General features: G+C 52.2%; 1 protein-coding gene across 7 annotated transcripts in view; it reads left to right on the top strand.

The window, feature by feature from the left end:
* NAV1 (neuron navigator 1) overlaps positions 1-24,767 on the top strand; it is a 181,331-nt gene that overhangs the window by 57,378 nt on the left and 99,186 nt on the right. For 6 of the 7 annotated variants that reach the window (XM_066379703.1, XM_066379675.1, XM_066379693.1 and 3 more), the window contains exon 4: positions 5,706-6,491. The exons of the other annotated variant lie outside the window; for it this stretch is intronic. In XM_066379703.1, the coding sequence (XP_066235800.1) occupies positions 5,706-6,491 (786 nt within the window). The remainder of the gene's footprint in view (positions 1-5,705; positions 6,492-24,767) is intronic. 7 annotated transcript variants of the gene reach the window in all.

The raw sequence follows: 24,767 nt of genomic DNA, 5'->3' as shown, positions 1-24,767 counted from the left end.
CACCTAGCACATGGACACAACCACCCACACACTACCCCCCTCCTGCCTGCAGTTGCCATGATACCTGCCTTGGACTGGTCCTCATCTGAGGAAGATGCATCTGGGTAGTGCAGAGGTCACCTGGGCCACATTCCCTTTGGGAGATCACAGAACCCTGGCTTTAGTCAAGGAGGAAGGTCTCAGCACTTGGAGGCCCTATACCCAGCAGAAGAAGAGGAAAGAGAAGCCTGGAGCCTCACTTGCATGTCCAGGACCCCTTGCTGAGGGGCAGCTAGCCCATATTCCAGCCTGGGGGCCAGAACAGGAGCCTGACCTCAGCCCAACCTGAGGTCAGACCTCCAGCCCTGGGCCGCTGAGGCTGCAGGAGGGTCACTCCTGTGGGCCCGCACCCCACGTCTGGAGTAGGCCCTTGAGGGAGTAATCCCTCGGCCACATTTCCATTTCCTCTGGGGCCACTCAGCCTAAAACACGTGGCTCTGAAGGGAGAGCCTGTGTCCCTCCCAGCCTTGAAGAGCCCTCCCCTCATGCTAGGGACACTGTCCTCAAGCTTGGGTCATGTGGCCAGAGGTGCCTTGTTTTCTATTTCAGGGCCTGGTCTCTGCCCCCCACCCCACCCCATTTCACACTAGGTCAGGCTGGGGTAGGGGATGGGTCCATGCTGTGTGAGCTCCCGGGGATGTGGGTTGTTGGTTAGAATTTCTCCACGCTGTTCCTGAGACAGTAGAGGGCAGATTGAGGCCCACGACCCCTGGACCCACTCCCAGCCCAGTCTGCTGAGCCTCATGTACTCCCCCCCCCCCCAACTGCCAGGCAAGCAGACAGATAGATCTCTTCTGAGCCCATGGCCCAGAATAAATGTCCCCAGAGCTCAGGGAGCATGCTGGACAGAGCCAGGCCTCTGCAAGTCCACAGAAATGTCTCAGTAACTAACGCCCTGTCAAAATGGAGGTGGTGCCCTGGCTGGTTGGCTCAGCAGTAGAGCATCAGCCTGGCGTGCAGGGGACCCGGGTTCGATTCCCGGCCAGGGCACACAGGAGAAGCGCCCATTTGCTTCTCCACCACCCCCCCCTTCCTTTCTGTCTCTCTCTTCCCCTCCTGCAGCTGAGGCTCCATTGGAGCAAAGATGGCCCAGGCGCTGGGGATGGCTCCTTGGCCTCTGCCCCAGGCGCTAGAGTGGCTCTGGTCGCAACAGAGCGACGCCCTGGAGGGGCAGAACATCGCCCCCTGCTGGGCAGAGCGTCGCCCCCTGGTGGGCGTGCCGGATGGATCCCGGTCGGGCGCATGCGGGAGTCTGACTGTCTCTCCCCGTTTCCAGCTTCAGAAAAATACAAAAAAAAAAAAAAAAAAAAAAATGGAGGTGGTGTCTAGCCTGGGAGGAAGCTAGTGGAGCAATCCAGGAGGCTTCCTGGATGAGGACCTGGAGGTATGAGCAAGCTGGTGCCTGCATGTTGGACCATGGCATCCACTGGCCCCTTTTCTTCTCAAGGGGAAGTGGAGGGTGGGGCTTATGTTCCATTTGGGACTGCCGTGTGCCAGGCAGCCGGGGACACTGTGCCCACTCTTGCCCCTGTCAACCAGAGGTGTGGCAGAACTCTCTCACACCACTGAACAGAGTGCAGATGCAGGGGAGGAGAGGGCCTCGGCTGTGACATGCACCAAAGTTCTTCCCCTGAAGTCCTAGAGCATCCCTCCACAGGGCCAAGGGAGGTCTCTGCTGGACGCCCTGTTGTCCAGGTCAGCAGAGGAGGGAGAGTGGCCTTGCGGGGCCACTGTCTCAGAGCCAGGCGCCCCTTCCAGCACACCAGCTGCTGCATCTCTCCCGTGGGGTTCCGAGAGGTCACTGCTGCTAACACTTCCCCACACATCTGCTCTGAGTCACGTGTTCATTCATTTCGCTGGTCGTCATTCACCGCAGAGCTGGGATGAGCTTTGAGAAAGGGCTTCTCCCTGGTGGACCAGCCAGAGTGGGAAACACGATGGAGTAAATCAAGTGTTGGCCCCAGATGTCAGGAGGCTGGTTACCTAGGGGCTGCAGTGAGTGTGTGAGGTCAGGGAGGGCCACCTGGAGGACCAGGGGCCCAGAGGACTCTAGGCCTTTCTCTAAAAGTAGCTCCCCTGAACGTCTTCCCCATCTGGAGTAAGGGCATCCCGAACCTTAGTGCTGTCTGGGCCTGGGTCCTTGGGGTTGTCTCTGTCTCTTTCCCACTCACACACCCTTGCTCCTTCAGCAAATTCTAATGGCTGCAAGGACAGCTCGAGTCTGACTGCTCTTCCCACCCCCAGTGCCACCAGTCAGCTCCCAGGCACCCAGAGTCAGCTGCTTACCACCCCCTCCCTCAGAGCCTGCCTTCTCCCAAGGTTACCTTTCAGAGTCACTGGGGGGAGGGCAGCTCGGCCCTCCTTCCCACCTCCCTTCCTCTTCCTCTCATCCCAGTAATCTTAATCCCATCCCATGGGCAGGGCCCTCAAACTGTCCCCGCCCCAGACAACCTGGGTCATGTTCACCCAGTCACACATAGGGTGACCATGTCAAATGTCACCACATGCCTTTCTCTGGCTGTATGCCTGAATCTTCACTCCTCAAATCGCTAAATCGCTCTCAGTAATTGGTCAACAGATGTCAGATCACCCATCCCACCCCTATCATTGAAATGGGAGTGGGGTGTGGGGGGATGAGCCAGTTTGGGGGAGCCGGGGGACCAGGGACTCATGTGATTCTAAAGCAGCCTTGTTCCTCACCTCCCCTTTGGAAGCTGGGCAGGACCTCATCCCCTCCTGTAGGTCACCAACATCACGTGCATCCCTTCCCGCCCCTCATCACAAAGCCCCTCTGACCTGGCCACATCTCCCTGCAGTGACCACTCACTCACAGCCTGTCTGCCCTGCAGGTAAAAGAGGCCTGGGGCTGGGTTTGGGGATGTGTGTGACAGGGGTGGCCCCTCTCTTTTTAGGAATCACTCGAGAAAGCATTCTGTACACCATGGCTTTATCGACTGGTAACTGGTGCCCGGAATGGCTGTTGCCACGGCAGCAGAGCCTCTCACTGCAGCAGGGGATGGTGGGAAACTCAGGGGATGTGAAAGGAATGGAAAAGGAGCCAGAGAAAGAGAGAGAGAGAGAAAGGTTGCATTAGGGAGCGTCTGAAAGTTCCAGGATGCCAAGATGACGGTTTAAAGGGACCGCCACATGGCCGCAACAAAACCCTTTAAAGAGTGACAGGTGAAGGTGACCAGGGGACAAAGGGGAGGCCGGCACTCAAGGGGATCCCCACTGAATTAACTCATGAGATGAGCGTGGAAGGTGTTTCCTGTTTCAGAAGGGAAATGTGGATTTTAGAAGGGCATGCTGGGGGCTTTCGCCTCACTTCCTGAAGGGGCAGGGTCCCAGAAGCTGCTATTTGAAAAACGGACTTGGGATTTGGGGCATGTGATGTCCCAGGAAAGGAGGTACAGAGGAACACAGAGGAGCAAAGAGAAGGGAGGGGAGAGTCGAATAGCCAGGAGGAGAGGAAGATTGGGCCCCCAGGTGATGGGTATCCAGGGACAAGGAAGTGCAAATGGACAGAGCAACAAGTGGGAGGTGTTTCATAAACACCTCCTACAGATCAGTCTGACCGGAGCTCACCTTCAGCCGCAGATACCAGAGACGGATACCAGAGACGAGGGGGCCCAAGTTAACACCAGGGAGAGAACAACAGGTTCTGCCTACCACAGGACACACAGTGGACTGGACCTTTCGGTCAGACGGTCCATTGCTCCTTCTCTGCAAAGGGGAGATGGATTTATATGCAGAACAGACCATGTAGACAGTAAATAGGAACCGCCATAGCGGGTGGATCAGAAAACAAGTGTCCCCAGGTTCTCAAATCGTTTTTTGTTTTTTTTTAAGAAAAGCCAGCTTCCCTTGTGATTGAATGATGAGTATCATGGGCAAATGAGAGAGTGACTTTGAGTCAGGGTGAGGACATTAGGATTGATGTTGGTCTCACTAAAAGAGGGAGGGCCTGGTTTCCCAGAGATGTGGCACCGATGATGGGGTTCCAGTCTTTCCTTGAGCTGGGATCTTGTGTTTGGGTAGAAACGTGAATACCTCATGTGCCCAGAGAGGAACTCTCAGGATTGGTCTCATCTTTTGGGCACTCCCTGTATCCGGGCCATGTTCTGGCATGGTGCCACTTCGGTCCCTTTAGCCAGGTCCTATGGCTTGTCATTTGCTACCACGCACCCCGGCTCCACCCGTGAGTGTCTTAAGTGCAAGGCCACGCTGTGTTGTGCCCTTGACCAGAGGACCTTCTGGTAAACTTTCACACACACCTGTCCTTTCCTCCACTCCTCTGAGGTGGTGTCAGTGCTGGGCAGGTGTGAGCTGAAGAGCCTCCTGCTTCTGGTCTCCTGGTCGGAACCTTCCCTTTGACTGCGGGGTGTTCCAGGAAGCCTTCCTGGTTCCCCCCACCCATTCTCCTGCCACCTGCAAGCCCAGTCTGGGAGGATGGGCAGCGTCCTCTTACTGAGGGACAGCCCTAGGCAAACTGCTGCCCCTGCCTCCCTTCTACCCCAGGTGGAAGGGGGTGGGGAGTGGGGAGGACTCATGTCTGCAGCCCTGTGTTAGCTCTCCTGCAGCCAGGGCACCTGTGCTGGGACTCATCCTGCTTCCCCAGGCTGGACACAGCCCTTCACAATTCCAAAGTCCTTGCACCTGTGCAGCCGGTGTTACAACCAGTGAGGGGAGACAGAGAGCCAGAGGGCGCAGTGACTTTGACAAGGTCACACAATGGAAGGGGGACCCAATCTCCTGATCCCAAGAATTAGTCTTTTCCTTCAATGCCATGACCTTCTTCCCCAGTCTCTCCCACCCCTAATCCCACTTCAGGAGAGCAGCCTTGTGCCTCAGATACTGAACAAAGAGGGCCTGGAAGTTTCCTGGGGGAACCCCCCCCCAACATCCCTCTTCTGGAACTCACTCTGCCCTGAGTCCCTTGTCACAGTCCCTTTTACCTGCACCCCCACATCTCAGCGGATCCTTTCCACCCCACTCCTGAGCGAGCACGACGGCCACCAGTGCCCCTTGGAGAATCTTTCCTGTCTCTGCTCACAAAGTGAGGATAAAAACTGGTCACATCCGTTATCTCTGTCCCCCCCCCAACTCCCGTACCCCTACTCATCCGCCCCTGCATCTCTGCTGCAAATACCACCGCCTCCAAGCCAGAAATAGACACACAGCCCTCTCCCCCACCTCGCTCCCTCGCACATACTCCTCCCCTCCCTGATTGCGCCCGCCTCCCCTCCCTTCTTCCTCGCTGGAGCCGCAGCCGCAGCCCCTGCTCCAGCGGGCGGGCAGGCAGGCAAGCGGACGGAGGCGAGGCAAGGGCGCTGCCGCTGCGCGCCCCAGGACCCCAGGGGGGGCAGGCGGGGCCGGGCCTCGGGGCCTCTATTCTTCTTTTGATTGATTTTTACATTTTAATTTGTATTTCCCCGCCCGCCTCTTTTCTTCCACCCGCCCCTTTGCTGCGCGGCTTCCTCGCTCCTTCCCTTCCCCGGTTTGCTTCTTTGCGTATCTTCCCCTGCGCCCTCGGTTCGGCTTGCCTCCCTCCCTCCGCCCTCCGCCCTCCCCCTTACTCTCCCTTCTTCCCGGGTTTCTTCCGTCCTTTCTCTCCCCTCCCCTCCCCCGCCTCCTCCTCTTTGCGCTCCCCCGCCCCGTGCCTGCAGACGCGCGGATCGTCCATGCGCTCCTCGCGGGCAGAATGCTGGGCAGCAGCGTCAAGAGCGCGCAGCCCGAGGTGGAGCTGAGCAGTGGCGGCGACGAGAGCGCGGACGAGCCCCGTGGTGCTGGGAGGAAGGCGGCGGCGGACAGCAGAGGCATGCTGCCCAAGCGCGCTAAGGCGCCCAGCGGCGGCGGCGGCATGGCCAAGTCCAGCGCCGCTGAGCTGAAGGTCTTCAAGTCCGGCAGCATGGATGGCCGAGTCCCCGGAGGGCTGCCCACCTCCAACCTGCGCAAGCAGAAGTCGCTTACCAACCTGTCGTTCCTCACGGACTCCGAGAAAAAGCTGCAGCTCTATGAGCCCGAGTGGAGCGACGACATGGCCAAGGCACCCAAGGGCTTGGGCAAGGCGGGGTCCAAAGGCCGCGAGGCCCCACTCATGTCCAAGACGCTGTCTAAGTCAGAGCACTCTCTCTTCCACGCCAAGAGCGGCCCAGCGGGCTGCGCCAAGGCCCCCCTGGCTCCACTGGCGCCCAGCCTGGGAAAGCCCAGCCGAATCCCGCGTGGCCCCTACGCCGAGGTCAAACCGCTCAGCAAGGCTCCAGAGGCCGCCCTCAGCGACGATGGCAAGTCGGACGACGAGTTGCTCTCCAGCAAGGCCAAGGCGCAGAAGAGCTCTGGGCCCGTGCCCTCCGCCAAGGGCCAGGAAGAGCGCGCCTTCCTCAAGGTGGATCCCGAGCTCGTGGTGACCGTGCTGGGAGACTTAGAACAGCTGCTGTTCAGCCAGATGCTGGGTGAGTCCTGCCCCCACCCCATCGTCCCCTGCTTTCTCCTTTCTTCTAGCCAGCTGCACGAGATGTGGGGAACCCCCCCCACACACACTCCTTGTCAGGCTTTCCAGATCTCAGGTCGGTTATGAGGGGGACATTGCACCCAGATGTGCAGGGCTGGCCCATCTCCAGATACCATGGCTAAGTGCGCCTTCATAAAAAAATGTCACCAGGAGGAAGCCCTGCTCTGGCCTGCCTGAGGTGAAGCTGGACAATGACGTGGAGGGTCCTAGATTCTCTGAAATAGAGCCCCTTGGTGTCCTCGAATCTTAAATGCAAAACCTGGGGCTGGGGAGACCTCAGTGGTATCGCCATCTGCGCTCACCAGTGCATTCGCATCGCTAGGGGAGCCTGGGGTGAGCCGTCCCGAGGACACGTGTGCGGGAAGCAGATGTGGGACTGCTGGCCCCGAGCAGAGCTGAGGTCCCACTTCCTTTATGGGTCCCCGGTGGGAGCACGAGTCGGATATCCCGAGTGTGGGGTTTCTGGCAAGAGGACGCGTCTGGGGCCGGGGCCAGGGCGGGCAGCCAGCTGTGCACATCTGGATGTGCGTCCTATCCCTCCGCTCATCTCCCAGACCCCAAACCCCGAGTTTAAGAGAGTATGGAAAGGTCTGGGCATTCTCGCAGAGCCTGCTGATTGACTGGGAAGCCGGTGCCGTTAGGCTAATGGAAGCATAGCCTGCGGAAAGGGAGGAACAAAGCTTGCGCGGAGGGAGAAAGCTCAGAGAGCGGTTCCATTGTTCTCTGAGCCCGGAGTCCATGCAAAAAGCCCCTGGAACTGCGCTGGCTTTCCCAGGGATCCCTTGCCCGTAGATGGTAGATGGGGCAGCGTAGCACTCGAGGCTGTGATGCCTTGGAAGCCCGTACAGCCGAGCTGGGGCCGCGGAAGGACGGCAACCGGGCCTGGGGCCCGGTGGGCCACCTTGGCTCCAAGGACTTGTTGCAGTGGCTGGGATGTGGGTCCAGGGAGCCGGAGCGATGGAGCTTCCAGGGTATCAGGCTGGTGCTCGCCGCCCCCCCCCCCGGGGGGCCTGGGCTGGGAAGGGGCGTGTCCGCGCGCGCGCGTGTGCAGGGGCGGAGCCGAGACGGGCTGCATCGGAGTGACAGGCTGGCCTAGTGGCGGGTGGTTATGGACTGAGCGGGTGGTGCCCTGGAGAATGCAGCACTCGAGGCTGGGTGGCCCTGCTGCAGTCTTTCCAGGACCCCTAGGTGTCGGCCAGGATGAGCCCCTGAGCACGGGCGAGGATTTGGAGCCTCATGGAGGAGGCCGCATGTGGACTTGGCAGGGACAGGTGGGGATGGAGCTGTGGGTGCAGTAACTGACCTCGTGACCTCTGGAGTGTACCTGCCTGTGCCCCATGCTGCTAGCAGGGCGGGACGGACAATAAAAGAAAGGAAAAGTAATAGCAGGCACAAAGGACAGTGTGGAGAACAGGACAGGGGCTGGGTAATGGAGAGGGACCCGGGAGGAGAGGCCTGTTCCAGCCTCTGTCAGGAGGTGGTCATTAAATCGTGGTGGAGGCCCGAGGGGAGGCACCAGGTAGACTGGGAGTGGGGGCAGGGTGGAGGAGAGGGAGACACCAGCTTTGTGACTGGGGGTGCTGGAGGGAGACTCAGAACAGCAGAGGGCACAGCTCCCCCTGCTTTCAAGGTCAAGGCTTTGCCTGTTTGGGATGATTTAGCTAATCTGGGCTGTCCCCAGGGCTGGGCGTCCCAGCTGCCCCAGGACCTGGTTGCCTAGACGAAGCCTCCTCAGGGCTTCTCCCGAGGCAGCAACCACCTACCCCTGAGATGTGGTCCCCTTGCTGGCTGGGGAGGGGCTGCACCACTGTCTCCACTCCTGCTCAGTGCTGTCTTCTTTCAAGGTGCAGTGGCTGGAGAGCTGGAGAGCCTCTCTGCAGCTTGGGGGATGGGAGAGGGCCTCCCCCTAACCCCCAGGTGGGAGCCAGGGCAAAAAGCTTTAAGGGCCTCACAATCCTTGTAGTTCGTGGTATAAGCAAATCCTGCTTGTGTCCCCACGCCTTGGTCACAGTAATGACACAGTCTTCAGGAAACCAGATAGAGATGAGGGGAGTCAGCAGGTAGTGAGGAGCCAGATCAAGGCCTCCAGCCCTGCCCCAGTGACTCACAGAGGGCTTAACTCTCTGGTGGGGGGAGAGGGCTGGACAGTCTAGCCGGGAGGACCCCAGGTGGGTGGGGGTGGAGGGCAGAATGAAGGACAGAAGACAGCAGAGCAGGTCAGTCTCAGACGGCCACAGAGGTGCTCCAAGCTGTTGTGATGGGCCCTGCACGGGGAGCAGGGTGGCCTCTGGGAACAGGCGTGGCTGCCTTGATGTCTCAGGATGGTGACTGAAGACACAGAGCATTTGTTCCCCACAGTGAGGCTCAGAGTCCGGTTACATGCGCTCCCTGGTACCATCCCAGGCCCAAGAAGCTGCCAAGGCCCAATTTCTCTGGGAGGGGGGGTGGGGCAGCCCCAAGTAAGAGCCTTTCTGGAATACAAGAGAAGAGCTGAAACCTGATCATCCCCTTCTCTGAAATCAGCTGGGGCCCAGATGGCCCAGGCGGTGCCCTGCCCCTTCCCTGCCTCGGAAGCTGCCAAACAGGCAGGGTCCCACTGGGGAGCCCTGGTGACTTGGAGACTGGTGATGGCCCCAGGGAAATGGGCTGGTCCCAGGAACCGGATGCCTTTGGACCCCAGCCAATGGTCAACATAAGGCTGTTTGGCTCCCACAGGAAAGCCTCCACCCACCCACTGCTGACCCCCAACCCCAGCTTGGGTCTGGGACACAGCAAGAGCTGCAATCCCAGTTCCCTACCTGGAAGTTCTGAACTTTGTGACCTCCTCAGAGACTCAGTTTCCCCATTTGTAAATGGAATAAACCCTCCCCTGGCTCTTCCTCACTGGCAGGGAGTGGGGATGGGTTATAAAGTAAGGTGGTCGGACCTTGAGAAGGCCCCAGGTGGCTCAAGGGGGAGCCTGTGTTAACCCAGAACAGTGACCACAGCCCCCCCCTCAGCCAAGGACCTCAAAGCACATCTGCCAACTCCCTCCAGCATTCTCCTGGCAAAGGGGCCAAGTGGACAGAGAGGCAGCCCAAGGTCAAGGTTGCTGGAGGTCCTGGTCCTGCTTCCTCACGAAGATGCCAGGACCCAGGAGAGGTATTGCCATGGCACCAGGAAGGCCCTCCAAGGAGTCCCCGGAAGTTCTGTGTCTCTGAGCCAGGTAGTTGCTATGGGTTTGGGGGATGCGTGTGAGTGTGGGGTTTGTGCCAGAGAGTATGTCCTGGGATGCTCTGAGGACAGTTTTCTCTTTCTGTTCCCTGCCCTGGGGGGTCAGGATAGAGGGGTTACTGACACACAGAGCAGACAGGTGAGGTGAGCAGGCTCTGCCAGCCTCCTCCTGTCAGAGGCTCCATACCTCAAGTTGTCTTAGTGCCCCCTCTGGGCTCCCCAAGGCCCCACAGGAAAGTGGGGCTCATCACTCGCCCCACCTGGCAGCAGGTGAGGACCTTGGCAGAAGCCAGGATGAGAAAGGCAGTGGCTAGTGTGGGCCAACAGGTGGGCCTGTGTGTGTGGACAGGACTGACTCGGGACCTTCATGCTGTGAGGCCTTCTCCCCCCAAAGCTTGGCATTGAGGAGAACACCTGTTTTCTCCCCATGTTCAGAAAGTTCTCTTTCTGGGGGCGCAGCACTCTGCAGGGTCCCACCCACATCCTGCTCCTGCCTCTGGGCACAGCCTCCTTCAGAAGACCGCTGAGCTGAAGCCCGTTCTCTGTCACCAGGCAGCTGGGCTCTGCTTCCCAGAGGAGCTGTGGCTGGGTGAGCAGGCCTCAGGGCAGGTCCTCTGCTCTGGAGACACCCGTTCACATGGCCCCGGGGACCCAGGGCATCTCTGCTTCCCTGCAGGCTATGCCCCCAGGGAGAACCCTGTCTAGATGGGGTTGAATAGGTACTACTAGCACCAAGTCACCTGAAGCCCTGAGGTGTTTCCTGACACGTTCCTCTTAACGCCACACGCACCCCCCCCATCCATTACTGTGACCACAATTGACCTGTCCCCAACCCCAGGCTGCCAGCACCGGAGACTTCCTCTTCGGCTGACCTCCAGTCTCCCTTTGTGTCCACACCAGCCCCTCACGGCCTCCAACCCCAGGGAGTCAAGGTGCACTTTCTTCTGTGGGGCTCAGAGCCCCTGCAGTCGCCGCTGCAGCTCAGTTGTGTCTCCCTGTGCAGCCGGATAGAGAAAGTCCTCTCCTCTGTGCAGAGCACGCCACCCCCTCACCCTTCCTTCCCCGGGATTCACAGAGCCACAGAATAGAAATAGGCTGAGCCGCCTACCTGGAGCCGAAATGAATCTCTCTGTAGCACCATAGGCAGGTAGGTGGACGTTCTGTTCTCACACTCCTAGTGACAAAGAGCTCACTACCTAATTTTCCTGGAAAGTACTCATTGTTAGAAAGCCTGTTGAGCCCAGCTTCTGTCTCCAGAGAGGTTCCACCTGTGGGTCCAGCCTGCTGCCTGGATCCTCATGAACAATACCGTTTGCCCTTCACCGACCCCCTCTCCCGTATTCGAGGTCAGATCCCTGTCCATTTCTTCTCTCTGTCTTTTGTTTTGAATAAGACGATAGGAGGAGGAGCCAGACCTGCTCCCTGATTCCTGGGCCCCGTGCTGCCCAGCTCCCTACCTGGACCCCTCCATGCCTCTGATGTTTGCATCCGAGCACCTGGGCGAGTTTCCCTGGCCTGGCTGGCTCCCTGCCAGCTGCCTGGAAACCCCATGTGCGTAGCCAGTGTAGGGGAAGTGCACGCCACATGTTTCTCGTTGGCTCTGGCCGACCTCCTCCCACAGCCTGTTTGGATTACCCAGATGTTTTTGATGTCCCCGAGCCTGCGGCCTTGCCTCTCTGCACAGGAAGGGCCCGGGCTGGTGCAGGAGCCCTGGAAACACTGGTCAGCCCTCAATACCTACATAGCGGCTACCTCCCACACCTACCCTGCAGTGTCTGTCTCTCCTGGGGGCTGGGCCTCCTGTGGGGAGAGGAAACCAGGGAGGCTCCCCCCCATTCATTCTGCCTGTTCCAGGTGCACAGGCCCCTGCAGAAATCACATGCAGACAGGACAAGGCCCCAGGGACAGTTTCTGTCCCTAGCTGGAGGCTGAGGGAGGATCACAGTTGTGCCACGGTGTGCCAACACGGTCACGCTGTGAGCTAAGCGAGACCATGGCAGTGTGAGCCCAGAGCTGGCGGGGGGCTCATCTTTTATCTTTTATCAGCACAACAAGGGGGAGAAGGAGGACCTAACCGGCGCTACCAGGCTCTCTAGCCCTTTCTGGTGTTGAGGTGGGGGCTGGGGTGCTCGGCTCAGCCCATCTGTGGTTCCAGGTTCAGCCCAAGGGCTTTGGCCGCGGCAAGTTCCAGGCCCTCGCTGCCAACGCCGTTCCTCACCGTTCATGTTGGATGTGCGGTCCTCCTCCAGCTCGGCTCTAGCCAAACCTCAGTGAGGTGGCCAAGGCCCAGCCCTGGCCTGAGCCATGGTCACATCTATTTTAGACATCGCAATGATACATCTCGTGGCTGCGGAGCGGGCGGCCTCTCCACAGAGCCGTCTGATGTCTGGGCAGCAGTTTGGGTGCTGGGCACCTTGGGGCGCCTGCCACTCCTGGGACTGGGACATGGGAGCCACAAGCAGGGGCCGATCCATGTGTACTGTGAACACTCAAGTCGCTGCTGGGGACCCCAGAATGGTCGCGAGGGGTCTCCAGTGGGGCGTTGCCCTTGGTTGGGGTCTGGCCTGGGAGGTGGGAGGATGTCATGAGCTTCAGGTATTTCTTTTTTTTTTTTTTTTTTTTTTTTTTTTTTTTTATAATTTTATTTTTTTAATGGGGTGACATCAATAAATCAGGATACATATATTCAAAGATAACAAGTCCAGGTTATCTTGTCGTTCAATTATGTTGCATACCCACCACCCAAAGTCAGATTGTCCTCTGTCACCTTCTATCTTGTTTTCTTTGTGCCCCTCCCCACCCCCTATCCCTCTCCCATTCCCCCCTCCCCCCCCGTAACCACCACACTCTTATAAATGTCTCTTAGTTTCACTATTATGTCCCACCTACGTGTGGAATAATACAGTTCCTGTTTTTTTCTGATTTACTTATTTCGCTTCGTATCATGTTAACAAGATCCCACCATTTTGCTGTAAATGTTCTGATGTCATCATTTCTTATGGCTGAGTAGTATTCCATAGTGTATATGTGCCACATCTTCTTTATCCAGTCATCTATTGATGGGCTTTTTGGATGTTTCCATGTCCTGGCCACTGTGAACAATGCTGCAATAAACATGGGGCTGCATGTGTCTTTACGTATCAATGTTTCTGAGTTTTTGGGATATATACCCAGTAGAGGGATTGCTGGGTCATAAGGTAGTTCTATTTTCAGTTTTTTGAGGAACCACCATACTTTCTTCCATAATGGTTGTACTACTTTACATTCCCACCAACAGTGTATGAGGGTTCCTTTTTCTCCACAGCCTCTCCAACATTTGCTGTTACCTGACTTGCTAATAACAGCTAATCGAACAGGTGTGAGGTGGTATCTCATTGCCGTTTTGATTTGCATTTCTCTAATAGCTAAAGAAGATGAGCATCTTTTCATATATCTGTTGGCCATTTGTATTTCTTCCTGGGAGAAGTGTCTATTCATATCCTCTTCCCATTTTTTTATTGGATTGTTTGTTTGTTTGTTGTTGAGTTTTATGAGTTCTTTGTATATTTTGGATATTAGGCCCTTATCTGAGCTGTCGTTTGAAAAAATCATTTCCCATTTAGTTGGCTTTCTGTTTATTTTGTTATCAGTTTCTCTTGCTGAGCAAAAACTTCTTAGTCTGATGTAGTCCCATTCATTAATTTTTGCCTTCACTTCTCTTGCCATTGGAGTCAAATTCATAAAATGCTCTTTAAAACCCAGGTCCCTGAGTTGAGTACCTATGTCTTCTTCTATGTACTTAATTGTTTCAGGTCTTATGTTTAGATCTTTGATCCATTTTGAGTTAATTTTTGTACAGGGGGAGAGACTGTAGTCCAGTTTCATTCTTTTGCATGTGGCTTTCCAGTTTTCCCAGCACCATTTATTGAAGAGGCTTTCTTTTCTCCATTGTGTGTTGTTGGCCCCTTTATCAAAAATTATTTGACTATATATATGTGGTTTTATTTCTGGACTTTCTATTCTGTTCCATTGGTCTGAGTGTCTATTTTTCTGCCAATACCATGCTGTTTTGATTGTCGTGGCCCTATAATAGAGTTTGAAGTCAGGTATTGAAATGCCCCCAGCTTCATTCTTTTTCTTTAGGATTGCTTTGGCTATTCGGGGTTTTTTATAGTTCCATATAAATCTGATGATTTTTTGCTCTATTTCTTTAAAAAATGTCATTGGAAGTTTGATGGGAATTGCATTAAATTTGTATATTGCTTTGGGTAATATAGCCATCTTGATTATATTTATTCTTCCTAGCCAAGAACAAGGTATATTCTTCCATCTCATTATATCTTTTTCGATTTCCCTTAACAATGGTTTATAGTTTTCATTATATAAGTCCTTTACATTCTTTGTTATGTTTATTCCTAAGTATTTTATTTTTTTTGTTGCAATCGTGAAGGGGATTGTTCTTTTGAGTTCCTTCTCAGTTGTTTCATTGTTGGCATATAGAAAGGCTATTGACTTCTGTATGTTAATTTTGTATCCTGCGACCTTACTGTATTGGCTTATTGTTTCTAGTAGTCTTTTTGTGGATTCTTTGGGGTTTTCGATGTATAGTATCATATCATCTGCAAAAAGTGATACCTTTACTTCTTCTTTTCCGATATGGATGCCTTTTATTTCTTTGTCTTGTCTGATTGCTCTGGCTAGAACCTCTAGTACCACATTAAATAAGAGTGGAGAGAGTGGACAACCCTGTCTTGTTCCTGATTTAAGGGGGAAAGCCTTCAGTTTAGTGCCATTTAATATGATGTTAGCTGATGGTTTATCATATATGGCCTTTATCATGTTGAGATATTTTCCTTCTATACCCATTTTGTTGAGAGTCTTAAACATAAAATTGTGCTGTATTTTATCAAAAGCCTTTTCTGCGTCTATTGATAAGATCATGTGGTTTTTGTTCTTTGTTTTGTTGATATGGTGTATTACATTAACCGTTTTACGTATGTTGAACCATCCTTGAGATTCTGGGATGAATCCCACTTGATCATGATGTATTATTTTTTTAATATGTTGTTGTATTCGATTTGCTAGTATTTTGTTTAGTATTTTAGCATCTGTATTCATTAGAGATATTGGTCTGTAGTTTTCTTTTTTTGTGCCATCCTTGCCTGGTTTTGGTATGAGGGTTATGTTGGCTTCGTAAAATGTGTTTGGAAGTATTGCTTCTTCTTCAATTTTTTGGAAGACTTTGAGTAGAATAGGAACCAAGTCTTCTTTGAATGTTTGATAAAATTCGCTGGTATAGCCGTCTGGGCCTGGACTTTTATTTTTGGGGAGGTTTTTAATGGTTTTTTCTATTTCTTCTCTACTGATAGGTCTGTTTAGGCTTTCTGCTTCTTCTTGACTCAGTCTAGGAAGGTTGTATTTTTCTAGGAATATATCCATGTCTTCTAGGTTGTTGAATTTAGTGGCATAAAGTTTTTCATAGTATTCTACAATAATTCTTTGTATATCTACGGTGTCCGTGGTGATTTCTCCTCTTTCATTTTGGATTTTGTTTATATGAGTTCTTTCTCTTTTTTCCTTGGTAAGTCTTGCCAAGGGTTTGTCAATTTTGTTGATCTTTTCAAAGAACCAGCTCCTTGTTCTATTAATTTTTTCTATAGTTTTTCTGTTCTCTAATTCATTTATTTCTGCTCTGATTTTTATTATCTCCTTTCTTCGGCTGGTTTTGGGTTGTCTTTGTTCTTCTTTTTCTAGTTCCTTAAGGTGGGAAGTTAAGTGGTTCACTTGGGCTCTCTCTTGTTTGTTCATATATGCCTGAAGTGATATGAACTTCCCTCTTATCACTGCTTTTGCTGCATCCCATAGATTCTGATATGTCGTATTGTCATTTTCATTAGTCTGTATATATCTTTTGATCTCTGCACTTATTTCTTCTTTGACCCATTCATTTTTTAAAAGTATGTTGTTTAGTTTCCACATTTTTGTGGGATTTTTTTCCTCTTTTTTGCAGTTGAATTCTAGTTTCAAGGCTTTATGATCAGAAAATATGCTTGGTACAACTTCAATTTTTCTGAATTTGCTGATGTTGTTTTTGTGGCCCAACATATGGTCAATTCTTGAGAATGATCCATGTACACTGGAGAAAAATGTATACTCAGTCACTTTGGGATGAAATGTCCTGTAGATATCTATCATATCCAGGTGCTCTAGTGTTTTGTTTAAGGCCACTATGTCTTTGTTGATTCTCTGTTTGGATGACCGATCTAGAGCCGTCAGCGGTGTATTGAGGTCTCCAAGTATGATTGTGTTTTTGTCAGTTTTTGTTTTAAGATCAATAAGTAGCTGTCTTATATATTTTGGTGCTCCTTGGTTTGGTGCATATATATTAAGAATTGTTATGTCTTCTTGATTCAGTGTCCCCTTAGCCATTATGAAATGGCCATTTTTGTCTCTGAGTACTTTTCCTGCCTTGTAGTCAGCATTATCCGATATGAGTATTGCTACACCTGCTTTTTTTTGGATGTTATTTGCTTGGAGTATTGTTTTCCAGCCTTTCACTTTGAATTTGTTTTTATCCTTGTTACTTAGATGAGTTTCCTGTAGGCAGCATACAGTTGGATTTTCTTTTTTAATCCATTCTGCTACTCTGTGCCTTTTTATTGGTGAGTTTAATCCGTTTACATTTAGTGTAATTATTGATACTTGTGGGTTCCCTATTGCCATTTTATATCTTGCTTTCTGTTAGTTTTGTGTCTTGTTTGATCCTTCTCTTTTGTTTTTCTATCTTTTGTTTTTATTTGGTTGTATTCCATACATCTTTCCACTGTTGCTATCTTTTTTATCTCATGTGCTTCTGTGGTGGTTTTTTCAATGGTGGTTACCTTTGAATAATGAAAAGGGTCCCTACCCTGTTCATTGTAGCGAACTATTTTGTGAGTACTTTTGCACTCCATCGTCCTTTGCTACTGTTAATCTCCATCTTCTCCCCCTCTTTCTTTTTGTTGTTGTCACAGTTTAAATTTGGTTTTATTGTGTTCTTCTTGGAGCTTTTACTTGTGGCTCTGTTTTTTTTTGTTCTTTGTATCTGATTGGAGAACCCCCTTTAGTAATTCCTGGAGTGGGGGTTTTCTGATGATAAATTCCCTCATCTTTTCTGTATCTGTGAATGTTTTTATTTCTCCTTCATATTTGAAGGATAGCTTTGATGGGTATAGTATTCGTGGCTGAAAGTTCCTCTCTTTCAGGACTTTAAATATTGGGGTCCATTCTCTTCTAGCTTGTAGAGTTTCTGCTGAGAAATCTGATGATAATCTAATGGGCCTTCCTTTATATGTTGTATTCTTCTTTTCCCTGGCTGCCTTGAGAATTTTTTCTTTGCTGTTGGTTTGTGTCAATTTCATTATGATATGCCTTGGAGTAGGTTTGTTGGGGTTAAGAAAACTTGGAGTTCTGTTTGCTTCTTGAACTTGAGGCTTTAGTTCTTTCCACAGGCTTGGGAAGTTCTCATCTATTATTTGTTTGAGTATGTTCTCCATTCCATTTTCTCTCTCTTCTCCCTCTGATATACCTATTATTCTTATGTTATTCTTTTTGATGGAGTCAGATAATTCTTGTAGGGCTATCTCATTTTTTTTAATTTTTGAGTCTCTTTCTTCTTCTCTCTGTTGTGCCTCAAGTTGCTTGTCTTCTATTTCACTAATCCTCTCTTCTATCTGACCTGTTCTATTAGCTAAGCTTGTTACTTCGTTTTTCAGCTCGTGAATTGAGTTTTTCATCTCTGTTTGATTTGTTTTTATAGTTTCAATTTCCTTGGACATATATTCTTTGTGTTCCTTGAGTTGTTTTCTGAGCTCCCTAAATTGCCTTTCTGTGTTTTCTTGTATATCTCGGAGGATTTTTAGGATTTCTATCTTGAATTCTCTGTCATTTAGCTCCAAGGTTTCCAATATATTAAATTTTTTCTCCATAGATTTTTCCTCATCTAGCTGTGTTACCTCTCTTTCTTTTGTATCCATGATATTCGATTTTCTCTTCCTTAATGGCATCTGAGGGTGGTTTTGTTGATAGTATTAATGAGATTTAATAAAGAATAAAAAGTTTAAAAAAAATAATAAAAAAAATCGAAAAAATTTTTTTTTTTAAAAAAATTAATAATTAAATAAAGAAAAATAAAATATAATAAAAATTAAAAAAAAAAAAAAAAAAAAAAAAAGGAAATTATTCCCCCCCTCCTTTTTTCCTCTCCTCTCCTCTCCCCTCTTTCTTGTTAAAATCTTGTGGTGGACTGTGAATTATAACAAACAATGCCTGTGATGGAGGGCCTGAATTGGGGTAAAGTAATAAAGGGGCAAACAAAACAAAAAAAAAAAAAAAAAAAAGAAGAAAAAAAAAAAAAAAAAGAGCGTATGGACCCACAAAAAGCAAATAAGGAAAAAATTTGGGTCAAGAATAAAATGATTTGCTTTTAGGTGTTGGTTGTCTAAGAGTTATGATGAGAGGATTAAGAGGAAAACGGAAAAATGGGGGGAAAAATTAAAAAATTACTATTGTATTTAGTGGAACAAGAACTAGATAATATGGAGAGCCAGGGATGGGAGCACTGCTAGTGAGTTAAAAAGGTGAAGTAAAAACCCCCCAGAATGCCACAAACATAAGTTTGAGTCCCAGATAAGATAATTTGTTTGTTATTGAGGTTTGAGTGAGAGGAGATGTAAAGGAGAAAGGAAGAAACTAATATAGAGGGAGAAAAGAAAGAGAGAGAGAGAGAAAAAAAAGAGGGAACCACTAAAAGAAGAAAAAAGAAAGGGGAGAGAGAGAGAGAGTTAAGGGTTTTGGAGTGCAACCCTCATAGAGAGAAAGGAAGAGAAGAGAAAAGATAATGGGAGATGTAACACTTATGGGTAGTGTAGTTCAAGGAGAGGAGAGAGTAAGACCGGTAGAGAGTTAATCGGCCAAATTGGAGGAGGAAAAAAAAAGTATCAAGAATGAAGATAAGAGAAACAAACGAACAAATATAATAAAATGGGATAGGTTATAAAGTCTGCAGATTATTCTTGATTTTGAGAGGTTATCTTCTTGCTTTTTCTTTTCTCTCCCTCTTCCTGGTCGGTGACTCTGTACCCCGGGTTTTGCCCCTTTGCCACGCTCAGGTGGAGGTTTGCAGTTGATAAGTCTCTATGGCAATGTCATGTATTGTGCTTTAGTCTCGTTGGCAGTCTAGGCTATTAGCATTTATAGGCTCCGACAGTGAGAGAGTCCGTGTTCCTAGAGCCTTTCTCCTAGTCTTTCCTTCCTCAATTAGTAGCCTGATAATCCAGCTATGGGGTTGCTGCTGCCTCTGCCTGGATAGTAAGAGGCTCAAAGAGCTGGCAACTCCCCACTCTATTTCCACTCAGCACAGGGCTCTGGGTAAGGCTCAGTCAGTCAGAGCTGCTAGCATAATCAGGCGGGCTTTCCGGCCATTCAAAGACCTCTGGCTCTGCCACTCTGTCCGGTAACACAAGCGGGTGCCCACTTCCGGGGCGCTTGGAGGAAACTCTCACTCACTGGCTGCGCGCGCAGACCAGGATATCCGGCCAGCAGTCTCACGCTCTGAGTGAAACCCCCAACCGCAGGGAAAAGTTGCAGCGTTGGAATTGAGTCTCGCTCCGTCCCCGTGCGCGGCTTTTGCAAGGCGCTGGGGCGGCCCGAGATTCCGCTTTCGGCCCACACAAAGGCCCCTGACTCTGCTCCTCTATGCGATAACACGAGCGCGCACTGCCGGGGCACTCGGAGGAATCGCTCACTCCTTATCTGCGCGCGCAAACCAGGATATGAGGCCGGCCGCTTTCCCTCTGAGTGAAACACCCTCGGCAAGGAAAATCTCCACCGTTGGAATTAGTTCTCACTCCCTCTCGTGCGTGGCTTTCCCAGGGCGCTGGGGCTGCCCAGAGACTCTGCCCTTGGCCCACAGAAAGGCCTCTGACCCTGCCTCTCCGTGAGGCAACACGGGCACTGACTCCCGGGGCCTAGGAAGAAATCTCTCGCCCACTAACTGCGCACCAGCCAGGAGACCGGGTAAAATGGCCGCGCCGCTTGTCTTTCTTTGTTTGGGTTTGGCGCGAGTGTTAGCTTGTATTGCCCGGGTTGCCACAGGATCAGATTTTCCTCGGCTTGGATCTCCGTGCCACAGCCTGGTTCGGCCGTTTGTTTCACGGCCTGGATGTATTCACCCCCTTTGCCTGCCTCAGTTTCTATATTCACAGTTACCAGAGAAAGCCGCCCTGTTTAGGTTAGTGAGGAAGGCGGAGCATTTCTTACTCCCTATTTCCTTCGGGGTTTGGTTATATATTTAGCCAATTTTTCACTCAATCATACCTTTGGGTGTATTGCGAAGCATCTGGAAGCTCCAAGTATAGGTTTTTCTGTTTCTGGTTGAAGATCTTGTTGAGTTTTGGGGGAGATTTTCCGGTATCGCTTCCTACCCCGCCATTACTCTGACGTCATCCTTGTGTGTGTCGCTTCAGGTATTTCTACGGACAGCCGGGCTCTACCTCTGCCCTTGGGCCTGGCAGTAAGATGGGGACTGTTGAGAGAAAGACTCCGGGAGGCATTGGGTCGATGGGGTGGGGTGTACTACACACAGACATGAACCCCAAGAGCTGACTGAGGCTAGGCGTCAGGGTGTGCATCACATGGGGCAGTGCGTATAAACTCCGGTGCACTTGTGGGCTCCCAGCATATGTGCACATGCTGAAGTTGTGTGTGCATGAGTGAGTGCGCACATGCACAGAGCGGACAAGTTCGAGGGAACCTGCAGTGTGGCCATGGTGGGACAAATTTCCCCAAACGGACCCCAGGCAGAGACTGTAGGGGTCCGGTTTCCCTGGCTCCTCTCCCAGAAAGCTCTGTGCATGCTGGCTTCTGCTCGGGCTCACAGAACAGCCCCCTTTGCCTCGATGACGTCCAAGAGCCCTGACCTTGCAGGGAAGCTGGCAGCCACCTAGGAGGTCCTGGCGTCTCCCGGTAGGATCCCTGAGCTGCCATGGGGCTGAGGACTCCAACCCCTCCCAGCTGTAGTGCTGCCTCCTAGGAGCCCCGGGACCCAACCCTCCCTGGGGAGAGATGGCTGGGCCAGGGAACGCAACACTGTAGGAGTAATAAGGGACCCATGTCAGTCACTTGGTGTATGAGAGGCTTTGTTCTTCTTCCTTATGTATTGTGAGTCACTTAACGCTCCCAATAATCCTGCCATCCGGGTACTTGCAACTAAGGAAATTGAGGCCCTAAGTGATAGGAGAACAGGTGAAGGCCCTGGCCGGGTAGCTCTGTTGGTTAGAGCGTCATCCTGATACACCAAGGTTGTGGGTTCAATGACTGGTCAGGACACGTACAGGCAGTGATCAGTGAATGTACAATTAAGTGGAACAACAAATAAATGCTTCCATCTCTCTCTCCCCCCACCCATCTCTCTCTCTCGCTCTCTCTCTCCTTCTCTCCTCTTCTCTCTGTTTCTGTAAAGTCAATCAATAAACTTAAAAAAATGTTTAAATAGAACAGGTGAGTGCAGAGCTGGGATTTGAACTTACCCCATGACACTCTGCATCCAGCAGCCTCCAGACCCCTTCCTCCCAAAGCCCGAGTTTGATTCCATTTAGTTCAGCCTCAGTTGGGGGACCAGCTGCCTGGCAGCCTCAGAGCAAGGGGCCCCCGAAGAGTGAGGGTGCCCAGTGAAGGGTTGGAAGACTCACCCCAAACCCAAATCTTCCTCCTCTGTCCTTGGGGCTGTTCCAGGTACCCCGCCCTGGGTGTTCCAGGAGCTCGGGTGCTTGGCCACAGAGGACTTGGTTTTATACTGCAATCTGTCCCCAGGAGGTACTGTCCTAGAGTTCAGGGGTTGCCACAGGGTGTGGAGGCTGCCCTTGTGTCTCAGCGTTTCTGGAGTTCCTCGATGACGCCCAGGGCCTGGGTAGGGATGCAGTGTTCAGAGTTTGCTGCGGTGGTGCCTGCCCGGCCTCCCCATCAACCTGTCCCTGGCTTCAGTGCAGAGAAGACAGGATGTCCGTCTGGGGCAGGGGGACAGGCAGGCCAGGGCTGCCATGGTGGACGACAACACCCACAAGGTGGCCTTCCTCACCCCGAGGCAGGGCTCCGTCCGCTGCTGTCTGACACTTTGCCAGCTGGGTTTGCTTACAGCTCAGCAGGCTGCGTGGAGAGGCTATCCCTGTTCCTGCTGCCACCACATGGGGCTTCCTGGGGCTCCCAGGAGTGCCCCAGCTTGGCACCTCAGCCCAGCCTGAGCTTTGGGGCCACCAGGGGCCTGGTTGCAGAGTGTGGGCCCCTAAAAGGAAGCACACCGCACCACCAACCACCCCCAAGACCCGAATCAAGGCCTCGTCCTCTGTAGACAGGTCAGAAACCTCACACTGAGGTCCCATGAGGACCCGTGCACCATGTGACACTCACACACACGAGTCACTGGAGATTAGCAACAATGATGACTAACAATTATTGAGTACTCACTGTTTGCGAGCCAAGCCGAGCCCTTGTTTGTATAAACCTCTTCCAGGCTCACAATGAGATATTATTCAGGGGTCACATGCAAGCTGCTTCACAGGCCTGCAGGCCACAGAGCTGGGGGAGTCCCGGGGGTCCCTGTTCGGCCACGGTTAACCCTGTGGGTGCTGGGCTGTGGGCCTCCCAGAGTCAGGGCCTGAGTGGCCAGGGTGTTGGTGATAGAGGGGCCTGTTTCATAATTTTTAACAGCCAGCATGACCCCACTGGTGCCTTCCCGTAGGGAGGTAGCATAATCAGCCAGATTTCTGGTCCCCGTCCACGCGGCGGAACGTGGATGCCCACAACTCTGTGCCCCTCTGTCCGTGAGACCGGACAGGCTTCCAGGCGAAGCGGGATCCTGACCCGGCACCAGGGCAGAGGACAAGCACTGTCAGAACTTTTTAAGGTAATACACTGGGGCCTCCTGGTCGCTTAGAATGGACAGGAAGACAAGCAGAAATGGTAGGAACACCACAGTTGAACTGTCATGAATCGTGAACCAGGGCCCCTTCTGTTCGGGTTTTGACCCATTCAGGTCCTTTGCTCAAGCTGGTCCGTCCTTCCTAGGTCAGGTTATAGTCAATGTCCTCATTTCTGGGCAGGCATGGGGCCTCAGGCCTGGCCCAGAGCTTGACTCTGGGCCTGTCTGTGACCCGTCCACCCCGAGGCCCCCACTCCAGCTCCTTCCATTGGCCAGCTGCCCCTCTGGGGGTCTTGGGAAGAACATCCCGGGGCTGAGGTGTGACATCCGCCTGGTGGCCGGTGATCGCACAGCTGGAGGACATCTGGGGAGGAACAAGGCCAAGATGTCCTGGCTCCCTCTCTCATCTCAGGGGGGAACAGGTGCACGGCGGGGCGGATGCTGACCCACTTTGCCAAAAGTTGAGGCCCAGGCCTGGGCCAGGGTGTCGCCTTCAGGGTGGGGTGTCCAACGGGGGAGGGGAGGAAAGAAGGAATTTACCACAGAAGCTCTAGCACTGGAGTCCTGCCACATTCCCACACTCTGCCCAGAGATCGGGTTTCCTGCCGAAACGGTGATCTCTGTGCCACAATATTCAAGTCCCCAGCTTCTTAGACAAGCTGCTGGCAGCGATCGGTTCTGTCTTAAGTTGCCCCCTTACCCTCTCGGGGTCCTGGGAGGAAGGGCACAGATGACAGTGGTCAGATGCACACAGGCAGGGGTTCGATGGACCTGAGGTCAAAGCCTGCCTCCAGGCGAATGGGCTCTGAGACCCTGGCCTCTCCCTGTTGAAGTGTCATCTGCCGGCCAGCATGGCCTCCAATGTGCACTGAGCCATTGTGAGTTATGCTTGGAGGACAGAGGACAGCACCTGGCCCGGGAACGGCGCTCAGGGGATGACAGCTGGATATCATTATTTCATCATTATCTGTCCATCCCCACTCTACAGGCTTGCAGGAGGAAAGGCATGGCCCCTGTCCTCGGGGAGCCTGCGTCAGACGTGGGAGACAGTCTCTGCCCTGCTTGCCCCCAGCCCACCCACTTCCCTCCCCCACAACCATCCTGTCATCTCTTTCTGGTGTCCTTGGGCCCTCTCTCCGTCATCATGGCCCCTCATGTGTTCGCAGTCCTTCTCTGTGTGCCAAGCATGTCCCCCAGAATGCCCGTCCCCTCCCAAACCCGCCCAAACTGCAGACACAGAAATTAGACACGACAGTGTACGCCAGGGGTCCCCAAACTACAGCCTGCGGGCTGCATGCGGCCCCCTGAGGCCATTTTTCCGGCCCCTGCCGCACTTCCGGAAGGGGCACCTCTTTCACTGGTGGTCAGTGAAAGGAGCATAGTTCCCATTGAAATACTGGTCAGTTTGTTGATTCAAATTTACTTGTTCTTTATTTTAAATATTGTATTTGTTCCCATTTTGTTTTTTTACTTTAAAATAAGATATGTGCATTGTGCATAGGGATTTGTTCATAGTTTTTTTTTATAGTCCGGCCCTCCAACGGTCTGAGAGACAGTGTACTGGCCCCCTGTGTAAAAAGTTTGGGGACCCCTGGTGTAGGCGCTGCAGGCCCGGAATTTGCATTTGATTCAAAGGCACCAGCACCCTCCCTCCCCCATTTCTCCCCTCTAGGCCTCCCATCCCCAAAGTGCACCTCACCTCTTCCTTTGTCAGCTCAGGACACTCTCCCCTGGGTCTCCTCCTCCTCAAGGCTTCCTTGCCGTTTGTGTCTGTGTGACATCCTCAGCTCCTGCCTCTGGGGGGCCAGCTCCACAGACCTTGCTTGGGTCCAGCCTGTTTTCTTCATGCCTCCAACACTGTCAGCTCCTGAGCTTGTGGTCAGGGGTCCAGCTGCTGGTGCAGAAATCAGGCGTCTGGGGGGGGGGGCTCACAGAGGTGAGGCCGTGCCCACCCTCTATCCCTGTTGGCCGTGGCTGTGTGTCAGAAGCCACCAAGTGCTGGATAACCTTAGAAAAGCGTCTTCTCTCTCCAGTCTCTGTCTCTGGAGGGAAGGGCCACAAGTGGTCAGG

The sequence above is a fragment of the Saccopteryx leptura genome, chromosome 1 (assembly GCF_036850995.1).
Source record: "Saccopteryx leptura isolate mSacLep1 chromosome 1, mSacLep1_pri_phased_curated, whole genome shotgun sequence".
Classification (NCBI taxonomy): domain Eukaryota; kingdom Metazoa; phylum Chordata; class Mammalia; order Chiroptera; family Emballonuridae; genus Saccopteryx; species Saccopteryx leptura.
The sequence above is the reverse complement of the archived record's forward strand: the minus strand, read 5'-3'. Positions and strand labels throughout refer to the sequence as shown.